Source organism: Rhyacophila brunnea, unplaced genomic scaffold (assembly GCF_057557595.1).
Source record: "Rhyacophila brunnea isolate RB1 unplaced genomic scaffold, BYU_Rbru_1.0 scaffold_15, whole genome shotgun sequence".
Lineage (NCBI taxonomy): Eukaryota > Metazoa > Arthropoda > Insecta > Trichoptera > Rhyacophilidae > Rhyacophila > Rhyacophila brunnea.
In genome coordinates, this window is record NW_028232806.1 from 38,587,967 (window position 1) to 38,601,883 (window position 13,917).

Here is a 13,917-nt window from a genome sequence, read left to right on the forward strand (position 1 = left end):
TTCTTTCGTCTCGGGAGTATAGTGGTGTATCCATGTTTCATCTACAGTCACAAAGCGACGAAAAAATTCATCCGGATTGCGTTGCATGAGCGACAACAGGGCTTTAGAGGCCACCACCCTATTGCGTTTATTGTCGACTGTGAGCAAACGCGGCACCCATCTTGCAGAAATATTTTTCATGCCCAATTTGTCATGTAAAATAGAAATGACGCTACCTTTTGAGATCCCTGTAACCTCAATTATCTCACTCAACTTTAATCTTCGGTCACTTAACACCATATCGTGGATTTTATTGATCATTTCTGGTGTAGTCACCTCTACAGGACGTCCTGAGCGTGGTTCATCCTTTGTTGATGTACGACCATGTTTAAATTCATTTAACCAGTTATAAATAGTTGCAAGTGAAGGAGCAGATATGCCGTGAACTAAATCCAACTCATTTTTTATTTCCTTTGCTGTTAACCCTTTTATATTAAAATGTTTAATAACAGCTCTAAACTCAATTTTCTCCATTTTCCATTTTTCCATTTTCCACAAGCAAATTTTTTTTTTAAATGTACGAGAAACACACAACAACCCGACCAATCTGATTGAAACTTCGCAGCATACTGAATCGGTAGTGCCGCTGCATGAAAACAAACCGCTTACAGTACTAGTCGCGCCACCTGTCGGCTTTTCTAAGGACTTATTGACCCACCCTCGTATTAAAATCTCTTTAAAACATTATTTTAGCCAAAACCCACCTACCTACAATTATTATGTTGACATCTAAAAATATGTATTGATTATAATATTGTAGAACTTGTGATTTTTAGAAATAATTTGAATATACTGATAATTTAAACTAAAGCCCTCAAAAAGACGTCTAGTTCATCAAGTGTAAATAAGTCCGGCTGCAGGAAAAGCGTCTTAAATTCAACGCTTGTCCAGTCATCAATAATTATAGAATAATTGAACATTTGTCATGAATATTTTCTATTTCGAAATAATGTTATGATAATTAATCGCGACAATTATACTTATATAAATTTTATTTTATTATTATTTCACTTCTGTAGGATTCAGTAAATATATTTGAATTTTAACAGCACACGACTTATCAAAAACGTAAACGAGTGTGCTTTCTTAATACCGAAAATTGCTGTATTTTGGATTTGTAAAACCGGTATTTCGGTATTTATAAATACTGGAACATCGGTTTTGAAATACCGGTATTGCAATCCCTACTCTGGATATTATCTATCTAATAAAACGTCTTATACTTACTACTATAAAACTACTTACTATGAAGTTTACTGATTGTTTAATGTCAGAAGATGGAAGCTCAGAGTGGAAAGTTATGAAAAAATCAGGAAATAAAGAAGTTGAAGAGTGTATTTTTATGTGGTTCATACAAAGACGAAAGAGTCACGTCAGTAATACAACCGATGGATCAGGGTGTAATAGAAACATTCAAACGTTTATATAGAAAACCAAAATGCTTCGACGATTATTACTAGCAGACGAAGATAATGAAGAAACAGTTATCAGCTTCTACAAGAAAATAAATTTAAAAGATTGTCGCTACATGGCAGCAGATAGTTGGAATTCTTTAGATGTGTCAACCTAACCTAACCTAACCGAAAAAAAATCTTTTTTTTTTAAACGGTACATGTTTAAACACGCGCGTTAATATGATCTTACTCCCTTCTTCAGTTATAGTTTGTCAATTTATGGCTTCGGATGTATGTTGTAGCTTAACCACTGGGAAATGCTAAAAGAAATGGCGTATTTCAAAAAAAATACTACCTTATTCTTAGTTTAATAATTATTATAAAACAATCATTATTCGTTGAATGTTTATCACACTTGAATGTTCAAAGACATAGCTTATAATCGGTATCTTTAAAAAATTTTCAAATGTGTAAATTTTGCCCATTTTTTGAATATTATAATGCCTAATTCTTGTCAAACTTGGGATCACAGATATTATCAATATAATTTTTTTATCGTAAATATTTCACTATAATAGTTTTTACTAATTATAATTTATACTAATGGTTTTATAAATGCGTTTAGAAATTAATAAATGTAAAAAAATTTAACACCGCTACACGTGGATGTACTGAAATATGACTATATTCTAAAACATTAAATCGAGAGGTTTAAAAGAATACTATTTTCTGTAATAAAAATACTTTATGGCGTCATCAAATGTTTAAAATAAATGTAAAGGATAATAAGGCTTCAAAATTATATAAATAGATTATCTACAACGTTTAAGGAATGTCCATGATCGTGCTTTGAAAACACCATAAAATCTCCTACTCTCTACCTACGCGGCGCACGTCTATGACATAATATAAATATGTGTATGTATATGAAAATCTAGACAAATAAAAATTATTCACACTGAATATACTTGTCTTTCCCTGTCAATTAAGATTTTTTTTTCGATTATCCGGACTATCTTCATCCCCAATTAGACCGGATAATCGAGGTTTACTGTATATCCAAAACTAGTGTACTATTATTTAATAAATGGAATAATACGAACTTTTGTATTACAACTAAGGTTGCCAACCCGTGTCCGGAAACTGTACGTATGCTGTTCGCCGTATCACACTTCACCGTGAAATGTTGTATTGGAAATATATATGGCCGTATATTAAAGATCGTCCAACCTCTTAGGGTCGTATAGTACTGATATAAAATTCATGTCTAAATAAAACACGGTTCTTGTCGGTTTACACTTTACAAGAAGCCAGCAGCAAACAAATTTAGAAAATAGCCGATATACCGGATTATTTTTTGTTAGGTCAGGTAAGGTTTTCATTTTTAAGGCCCCACATGCCCAACGAAGGTCAAAAGAATTTCAAAGCATTAGCCTGAACATTCCTTAAACGTTGTAGATAATCTATTTATATTATTTTGAAGCTTTATTATCCTTTATATTTATTTTAAACATTAATTTGATGACTGCATAAAGTATCTGTATTGCATAAAATAGTATTCTTTTAAACCTCTCGGTCTAATGTTTTAGAATATAGTCATATTTCAGTACATCCATGTGCAGTGGTGTTAAGATTTTTTAGATTTATTAATTTTTAAACGCATTTATATAACCTATATTAAAATTTATGTTGAGATTATTATAGTGAAATATTTACGATAAAAAATATATTTATAATCTCTGTGGGGCCATGGTATGCATACTTCTATGACATCAGTTTTTGATGGCTGGAAATTGTTAAATGAATATAATATTATGTAGTTATATTTTAAATATGATAGTATTTTTAATATAACTGGAAGTTTTAAGTCTGTATCTGAAAAACGGACATGCCTGTAAATTTTAAAAATATACTGACTTCTTCAAACTAAGTAGATGTTTAAAATTATTAATCGTCGCTATATTTAAATTTAAATAAAAAAAAATATTCACCTTTTTACAGAGCCTAGACGATAAAAAAAATTCAAAAGGCTTCGCGTGAATAAATTGCCTAATAAATATTCATTTGCGAAATTTGTTTTTATGGACTGCCCATTACAACACTTTTCAAAATGAAACTCAAACACTTTTTGGTCTGAAATTTAGGCCTGCATTTTTTTCTGCGTAAGTATTTTATACCACCATACTTACCCACTTAATTAGGCGGTGAGCAAACTGAGCCTTCCTCGAGTGCGATATATTCTTAAGGGTGGAAAAATGATGAATGAATTAAATTAAGATTTTTAAAAATCGAGAGGGATTTCGGCATAGACTTTGTCTCCAAGATAATATCTAATAAGTTGATAATGGTTTTATGATGCAAACTAACTCGGCGAGACTATTTTGATCGTTTTTTAGCCCACAAAAAAGTAATACGTTTCGATCCACGTCCAAAGGCCGGTTCGGATTAGTCGAGTGACGAATGATTTAGTTACCCTTAAATTATTTAGTAATTACTAAAAACTGTCCGAACACAGTACATTAGTGAGTGACATGTCAAAATTAACAGGGCAAAACGTAGCAAAGCAAAAATAAATAATTACTTTACTATTTTTTTATTCAACGAATAATTCACAAGATTTAAGAATGTAACATTCTTTTTATTGAACATAAATAATTTAAAAACACTTCTGAGAAATATATAACCAATAGAAAAAAATCTTTTTTTTATATAAAAATACGACACCCAGCAGTTTTGAACCTGCGTGATGAACCTGATTCGAAGTGTTTTCAAATTATGTATGTTCAAAAAATAAACAAGTTAATAATTTCATTTATAATAACTATATTAGAAGAATTGGAGGACGAAATTCTACGACAACTAATGAACTTGACTAAAGATAACATGTTCAGACTTGTCTGGTATTTAGTGAGAGGTAGGGGCCGCTACTCAACCGAAAAATTAAAACATAATGGATTGACTAAATTACTCGACTAAATTATTTGTCTATTCGTACACGTTTAGTTACTAAATTACTCACCACTCGACTAAATTACTCGACTAATCCGAACCGGCCTTAAGCTATAGTACCTACCTAAGTATTCTACAACAGTCTCTTTCAGTGCAAACGTATACTTGGATAAATTAGTAGTAGATTTTTCATTTTAGTAGTAGATCGACTAGATTTTTGTATTATATGTACCTATATCTGCGGCAGTTTTAACATTGGATAGAAAATTGAACACTACTTCACCCTGGAGCATACGGCAAGCAGTGTCCGGAAACTTGTACGTATGCAGTTCGCCGTATCACGCTTCACCGTGAAATGTTAAAATTATATGGCCGTATATTAAAGACCGTCCAACCTCTTTGGGTCGTATATAGAGTTGGGTATTTCCCGAGAAAAAACAATCTCGAGATTCGGGAATTTCCGAAATGATGAAATTTTGAATTCTCGAGATTCGGGGTTTCCAGAATTCTCGGGAATTCTCGGGAAATCGAGAAAATTTAAAAAAAAATCCTAAAATCAGTGTAAAAACAGATAAATTCCAAAAAAAATATTAAGGCTATACCTCAGCTGGGGCACGGTCTAAAATGATCGTGGCTAGGCGATGCGCGGATTGTGTAAATGACGCGTGCTGAACGAAATATAATTTATCATAAAAATTAAACATGCGTCTATTTAATGTTCTGTTTATTGTTCTTTAGTAACAATAATAATATTATATTCATTGACATTTTTTCTTTTTCAAGTAAATGGGTAGCGTTTTTTAGTCACCTTTACACGATTTAAGAATTAATACCCCCGTCGCCATCACGAAACAAATTGACGTGTTCACAGCTCGACTTTCGCTCTCCAATTGCCAGCGAGTCCAAAATTTCGTCGCACCTATAGTTGAAAATTATTTGCTGTTTCACTGAAGTATACTCTTAATACTTTGGACGCTTAAGACGCACCTGGCGCGTAATGACCAGGCGGCCGATCGATGTAATTAACGTGCATTTTAAAGGTGGTAATTAAAAAATATAACACACTTAATGTAATTATTACAAAAAATGTTACGATTTTTCCCAACGATTCAATTTTTGTTAACAAAAATGATTCATTGTTTAAAAATAGGTCACAATAAACCTTTTATCTACTCTATTACCGCAAAGTTGCAGGTTATCCTATTTGAAAGCTTTTGCTAATTCTCGCAAAACCCTGGTTAGGAAGGAATAGCTGAGTTAGACACCTGACTTATTAGGTATTTAATACATCCAAAATAACTAGCATCGAAACAACAACAAAAATACATCGATCCCAGCGTTGTTATCGTTTTACATAATTGATACCAATAAAATAATATTTAAATATAATATACCTAATATGTTTCACAGATTATAAGGAAATATCTCTCATCTCATGCGGTTGTGCATGTTTTTTGTGCAACATGTTTGATGGAAATTTTGATTGATAGACTGTAAATTTAATTAAATATTTTAATCTAGATACTGCAACCAGAATGAAAAATTCATTGCAGTCTGCCTGCATGTTTGACACGAACTAATATTAATTATTAATATCTATTCAATTTGATTTGTTTATCAGACCGTTTTTAATAGCAACGTTTTTCTGCATTTTTAACATAATATTATTACTAACATTATACAGAATTCGATGACGACCGTATAAAATAATAACTTTATTTATCTGTTTAGTCAGAATTTTTATTTATAAATGAGTTATAATCCATTAATTAAGTGCTTAGGTAAATATAATACTAAAATAATAACAAAGATTTCACATTTCATGAGGGAAATTCCACATATTTTCTTTACTGCCTTTCTAGCAGAGCAGTTAAATCACAAAAGATTTTCCTGAATTATCTTGTTTTAAAATTAATTTTACGGTTAGTGAAGTAACCGAAAATTTGCATAACTATTAAATTTTGAAACCCTTTGAAAGCATTTACATAACAGACATAAATTATTCGAGTATTAATTCCTCGTTATTTTAAGGGACAAAATATATTATATTTTATATAATAATGTCGAGTTTTTTGCATATATTATAACAATTTATTGTGTTAGTTTTATCGGTGTCTATCGTCATCGAATTCTGTTTGATTGAACTAATTTATAAAAGTATATGCCTTCATTTTAGGATGCTATTTTTGAAGTATGTTTCTTTCGCGTTTATTTTGTATTTTATAAAATATTTACCTACTTCTACATTCGGGAATATAAAATTTATAAAAATTGGCAACTCCTTTTTTCAGCAGTTTTTTTAATTGCAAACATGAAATTCGGTTAATGTGGAAAATATTGGAAATTTAATCTTAAATTTTTGTTGTGTTAAATATATCAGAACATACAAATAAAATAATTTTCAGGCCTTTGTAAATTATTGGTTAAATCGATGTTTCTGGCCGTTGAGTGACGGTTACCAATGACATTGGTTACCTAATATTACGTAAAAACAATAATGTTTAATACAGACTCAAATTCTCGTAAAATACCCTTCTTACCTTAAATGTAGGTGTTAAAACTTCGAAGCTGTTTTAGATAATTTGTAGTAAAAAACTTATTTTGATGTAAAAATCCACCAATATTGATTATTTGATTCAAACATAGACGAATTGTATGAATCACGGCATTTTTATGAAGGCATATTCTTTGATTCTTTCCGCACCTCTGCCTCGTTTGCTACCGGTTTACATCCAGAGCCATACCTACCCATAGACAATCACCATTGGTCTACCAACAGTTTCATAAAGGACGCGGACTGGGGCGCCTGCAGCGTCACCTGCGGCGAGGGCTTCAGGAAGAGGGAGGTCCACTGCAAGATATTCCTCGAGTTCAGCAGAACCATCGCCAAGCTCCCCGACGAGAAGTGCACCGGGCCCAAGCCATCCGAAGAGACGGAGAGATGTGTCATGGAGCCGTGCTCTATGGCTTACGGAACGTCTTACGGCGATTCGAATTCTCCCGCGCAATATCCGAGTGATACATATAGGTGATTCAAATGAAACATTAGAACACCACATCCATTTTGTTTTGTAGTTTAGACAGACATTTTGATGTCTGATTTTGTGGTCATGATTTTTGTTCAAATATTTTATAATAACACTATTATTTTTTGTTTAAATATAGCGCTAGCTATTTAAAGAAGTACCAGACAGTCCTCAAAGGCCCGTTTCAGACGGGACACCGGTGTCGCGTTTGATATAGTATAGTGTATTCGAATAAAGGGGCCTTTGTAATATGTTTATGAATGCCCCAGAGCTAATGAGTCAACGCATAATTTCGCATTATAAATTAGAACATAAAACTGGCTGCGGTAATAAAAGCAAGTGTATCGGCGGCTTGAGAATGTAGCGGCCGACGGAAAAGTGTACCGGACACGTGTTGACTCATTAGCTTTGGGGCGTTCATAAACATAATACAAAGGCCTCTTATATTATATCGAGCGCGACACTGGTGTCCCGTCTGAAACGGGCCATAGTGTGTTAATTTATTATTATTTTTATTAAATAATATCTAAAAATGCACCGCCATTTTACGTTATAAAAACATAATCTCTTTTATAGTATCAACTGTCAATAATTATTCATGGTGGAACTGCATTGTATTATTTTATTTACTATTTGTTTAATTAAATAAAACACAATCCAATTTATTAATTAAAATTTGTACCGGTTTCATCCTCTTCAAGGGGATATTATCAACTAAAAAATAATCGATAGTTTTATATAAAATAATTGGCTATTTTTGGTGGTTTATTTTTATGTGGTGATATATTTTATTGAAGTGGGTAGTTAAAATCTTACCCACTGTTGTGTTAATTTAAAATATTTATTTTGTAAGCCTTCCTGTTGTTGGTAATCTGCTATTATTTCTTTTGTGATATTATATTCAGTTTTAATTATTTTGTGTATGTTTTTATGGTGTTTGTAAATACATTTATGTTCACTTAATAAAGTTTATTATTTTTTTCGCCTTAGTTTATCGTTAATTTTTAATTGCATGATATTATAAACGTTTGGGTAATTCTATAGAACATTGTATAAAACGGGTAATATTATATTATTTATGTTTAATATGTTAATATACTTATTATATTACCTGTATCGAATGGTGAAAGCATTTAGCATGATTTTAATTATTTTTCATCATTTTACCAACCATTTTTGAGCCAAATAATATTAGACAATAATAATATACCGACTTACCTATCCTATTTCCATTATTTCCAATTGAGTAATCATGATTAACATTGTACGTGTTTTTTATACTTTGTAGTATTTTATAATCACTTGAATTATTCTTATTTACAATTTTTCTATTATGTTTCCTTTTCGTGGTTAACTGTTTTATTATTCTTATGTAGGGCTTCAAACAATGGCGATCCAAACATCCGGGTGGCCCCGGGAACCCCTGGAAAGACATACTCCTGGAGGGAACAAGGATACACCCACTGCAGTGCATCTTGCCTTGGAGGAGTGCAGGTAAGTCAAAAAAATACATTGCTCCTATAAATATCTTGATTAACTTTTAAATTACATTAAGTATACCCACGTATATGCGAATGCCCACGAGGAAGTCTGTCTATAGGACCACAAATAGTATCCATTCAGCCTCAAGTAAAGATGTAACAAACATTTATTCTGATATCTCCTCATCATTTCATCTTGGGATTACGTTTGACAGTAAACTGACGTTTAGTGGTCCAGTGGCGCACCCAGGGGGGGCAAGGGGCCCTAGCACCCCCCAAAAATGAAAATTATCAGAATGATTTTAAACATTGAAATTGAAAGCAACACAAAAATTTCGAAACACTAATGTCAGGTTTTTTTAGAAACCCAATCCCTAATGGAACTGTCAAGTAAGACAGATAAGTGAGATAAACACACATCATAAATTAGCTTTAATAGTAAAAAAAGTCGCCTTTATACTTCATGGCCATGAACATTTTCAATTACTTATATAATTGTGCAATATGTTTTTTGATTATTATGTGTCAATACTCGACAGCTCGATTACTAAAGTAGATTTATTAAAAATCGCCAATAATTCACTGTATAAGTACCCTTAATTTGAACTAAAACACAAATTGAAAAACGTTAATGTAGTGTTTCACACTGCCTTTAATCATAGCGGTAGGTAGGGGGCCCCAAATATCCTAGCCTGAGGGCCCGCTTCAGGATGTGGGGACCATGGTGTAGGTACACCGAGTGCAATAGACAATAGACCGATAAACGAGAAATTAGGCTGTGAAGAAGAAAAAGAGCCTATAGGACTAATTTACATTCTCCTCCTTGGCCCCCCCCTAATATTAAATCCTGGGTGCGCCACTGTAGTGGTCATATAGATACTATTTGTAAAAGGCCCTAAAAATGTTGGGCTTTGTCTTGCGTACTTCCCGGGTCTTTTCGGATGTTACGGTACTAAAAATTCTATATATCTCCTTAGTTAGAAGCAGACTTGAGAGTAGGTCTATCGTTTGGGCCCCGCATCCGTTGAAGTACGGCCTTATGTTGGAGAGATTCCAAAAGAAATTTTTAAGACTCCTTTACTTTCAGCTGTATGGATATTATCCGTGGCTCTATCCGACTGATTTTCTCTGAGGGATGCTTACATACTGTAGCTTAAAATTTAGAAGGGATCTTTATTTAGCTACATATTTTTTCAAACTTATGCGCGGCGTAAATGTAAACTCTGCCATTCTTGGTGGTGTTGGCTTGTGTGTCTCTGATAATTACCTTAGGAATCGAGGGCATCCGTTGTTTGTTCCTCCAAGGTGCATTAGTGATGCCAATTGGAAGGGCAATAACCATGTTTAATGAAATCGCTTCGGATATTGATATATTCCACTTACGTGAGGGTGAATTTAGGTGGATGTTGTTTTATATTTTTTTAAGATATGGTCTATCGATAGTTCACTCTGTGTGCTTCCATCTACTTTTATTTTTGTTGCTTTATTTTATTTCTTTTCTTATTTTATTACTTATTGTATTATTAAGTCACACTTCTCTTTATTTTAATTTTAAAAATTGTTAACACTTATTTTATGGCATGTCGTGAACGCTTTGAATTTGTAATTTCTTATGTTCATTTTATGTAAAAATAAATAAATTTGAATTTGAATTTGAATTTGAAAATTAATGTTGTACCCGGACTAGTGAATGGTCTAAAACTCGATAGAAGTTGGTAAAGACAAATTGCCATTGGAAGATAACTTTACTATTCAGATAAATATTATAATAACTATCAAAACTGTCCATGTTTTCCTATAACACCTACATTTTCTCGCAATCAGACGTTAGTACAAGCCAAAATAACGAGTGATCTTTGTTACAAAGACGAGTAATATTTTTAAAATACATACATCATGGCCCCCACAAGGGAGGAGCTGACAGGGCTCTAGCCTGAGGGTCTGGGGTCTGCGGGGGCCCGGCATGGCGCATCATCCTGATAAGTGAGATAAACACACATCACAAATTTGCCCTAATGGGGAAAACTGTCGCCTGCAGCGCTATTTTATTTGTAGGATTTTAAAATGTCTAGTTTTGTGATGCAATTTTTGATTACTGTATGTCGATATTCGACAACCCCTTAATTCAAGTGGATTTATTCAACATTACAAAAAAAATGATAAATAATTACAAGATAAAAAGAACTTTTTATATACCTACCACGTTTTTAAATTTTCTGTTGAATCATATAAACTTGACAATTCTATGTATTAATAATTTAGGACAAATTAGGCAATTGTCAACAAATCATTTTATTGCTATTTTGCAACAAACAAACAAATATAGAATACTGAAATGTCATTTTGACTTCCATAGTAACGCACGTATATATTAATAATTTAGTTGCTAGGACCACCCTCTTAGCAACCAATAATAGTGGATTGGATTACGGATTTCTTCCGAAATAACTTTTCATACAAAACAAAATTAACTGAAAATAAATTCAATTCTACTTAAAGATGGCTAAAAATATTAAAAGAATGCATTGGCATCGTGTTCTGATGTATTCTAAATGTTTAAAATGTCTAGCTAGTCGGAAAGTTAGTTAAAAATCGATTGCAAGATTTGTACTGGATAAACAACCACCGGACAAACAAGAATACGAGCTAATAAAAACGTGGTAAAATATACCGAATATGCTTAATTTTACCAGAAACAATGTTTAGAAAACGATTCTGTAAAAAGTCTCACTGCCTTTAACCTTAGCGATGGGTAGGGGGGCCCGCCAAAGATCCTGGCCTGGGGGCCATGAAATACATAGTTTGTTTTTGGACGACCACCAATCTGGCGTGTCCTGTCACTGTCAGTAAATTATATACTTTTTATTCTATCGCTAGATGTTTCTGGCACTTTGCCATAATTAATTATAAATCAGTTTTTAGATTGTCATGATTGAATTAAAAAAATATTATTAGCAATTGAAAAATATGAAATATTAAAATAATAGCATTACAATGCCATCTTTTAACCGTTAACCAAAATATTTTATTAAAAAAATGTGTACATTTTTACAGGATCTCATCATACACTGTGTGAGGGACGACACTCAGAAGTTTTCTTCTCACTACATGTGCGACCAAGACACGAAACCAGAAAGCAGAATGAGGACATGTAATGACATTCCTTGTCCACCAAGGTATAACATTTTCTAATAAAATATGTGCAACATATTAACTTTACGAACAGCAACGATTGAACACAAAACTAAACGAATTTCATAGCCAAATATTGAATGGCTCGGAGAGCGATAAAAATGTAATAATCATAACACACCAAGACACCAGAAATTATTGCATATTATGATCTCAATAAACAGTCTCCAATTTCTGTGATGTTCCTAATCTATTTATAATCATTCTTATTTTGCCATGAAGTTGTTAACCTCATCCCATCATCCAAAATTAAAGCCTATGAATTTAATGCTGTAAACCGCACTAACCAAAAAATTCAAGAAATATTACTATTGGTTAATTTTTCAGATGGAATTACTCAGACTTTTCACCGTGTTCAAAGTCATGTGGAATTGGAATCCAAACCAGAGAAGTCAGTTGTATCCATGAGGTAAATTTGTTAATATTTTATTTAGAGTATTTAGACCTTTTCAGGAATGAATCAATGCTTTTAATTCGGTTAAAACACTTGAAGAAACTACAGATTCCAAGTGTTATGTACATTAACCCCAAATATTTCAACACGTTTCTATCGGTGGTGAAGAGTACGTTTTTAGAAGGAGGAATGCGATGGGTAACCGAAAAAGTGTACACTCAGACAGTCATACTTACAAGATTTGAAGAAGATGAATTCTTTTGAATCATCAATATTTACTGATCGACATAATAATAAGTAAATACTTAAATGTCTTTTTCCACAAATGTGTACATTTTGCATCAAATAATATAGTACCAATAATATATAATAATTATTATCTTTATGCCTGTTAATTTAGATGATAAATAATGATTTTAAATATGCATACACCTTCTAACATAGTTTCTCAATTTAAATAACTATAGCTAAGTTTCAAACCAAATGTTTACACCAGACGAACAAAACCACCAACAGAAAATTGTTATTTTCATACAATTCTCTCTTTGCAAACATATCATTTTTCTGGTTATGCAGCAAGCTGTTCACTAAGTGCCTCGTTTTTCGGAACATTCTTCAGATATTTTACTGACTATCTTCCATGCATTAATAATTTATTATACTTAACTTGTAATAATTCAGATTCCACTGAGATTAGGTAGATGTCACTGTGCGTAATTTAAATAGGATGACAAAACCATGTCAGCTAGTATTATTGCATTAGAAGATAAGGTAAACTTTAAATGTTAAATAATCATTTACTATTGATTCTTCTCCACCGGTATTTTTAAAGTAACAGCTAAATAATCACTAATAGTAAGGAATCTTCACCACTGGTTATTACTAACTATCTACCTGATACAATTCAATAAATTTGCTTTAATGTTTCAAATATCCCTAATGTTCAAAAAACCCCAGCTGTATTTTACAGATTAGCTACAAATGTTAAAGTTTTTTTTCAATATCACCGTTGTGCATTTATGAAATTGTCTTTGATTTGTTTTTAGGTAACTGGTGGCGGTGCAAACACAGTGATCGTGCCAAACAACATGTGTCCACAGCCCCCGCCTTCCGACAGGCAGTACTGCAATGTGCTGGATTGCCCCGTTCGTTGGCACACAACTCAGTGGTCTAAGTGCAGCAAGTCTTGCGGGGGAGGTGTCAAAGAAAGACGGGTACTTAAATATGTTTTTGATATGGGAATAGAATTGATTTCAATGGATTCATGTATATTTGTTAATTCACATTTTTATTATAGTATCTACTGCAAAATCAGCTATAAAAATTGAATTAATGTTCATATTGAATCTGTAGTGTTCGATGTGTGGGTTATGGTGTTGAGGATGATGATGAAGAAGTCGAAGTTGTATGCAGGAGCGAGCTTTATTTGCAGCGTAACGGTC

The 13,917-nt window shown here is 32.5% G+C and overlaps 1 protein-coding gene across 1 annotated transcript in view; it reads left to right on the forward strand.

The window, feature by feature from the left end:
• The window catches only part of nolo (ADAMTS-like no long nerve cord), a 704,571-nt gene that overhangs the window by 667,133 nt on the left and 23,521 nt on the right, over window positions 1-13,917 (forward strand). Inside the window, exons 11-15 of the mRNA XM_085942742.1 lie at window positions 7,162-7,410; window positions 8,785-8,902; window positions 11,944-12,065; window positions 12,409-12,490; window positions 13,522-13,689. Coding sequence (XP_085798868.1) covers window positions 7,162-7,410; window positions 8,785-8,902; window positions 11,944-12,065; window positions 12,409-12,490; window positions 13,522-13,689 — 739 coding nt within the window. The remainder of the gene's footprint in view (window positions 1-7,161; window positions 7,411-8,784; window positions 8,903-11,943; window positions 12,066-12,408; window positions 12,491-13,521; window positions 13,690-13,917) is intronic.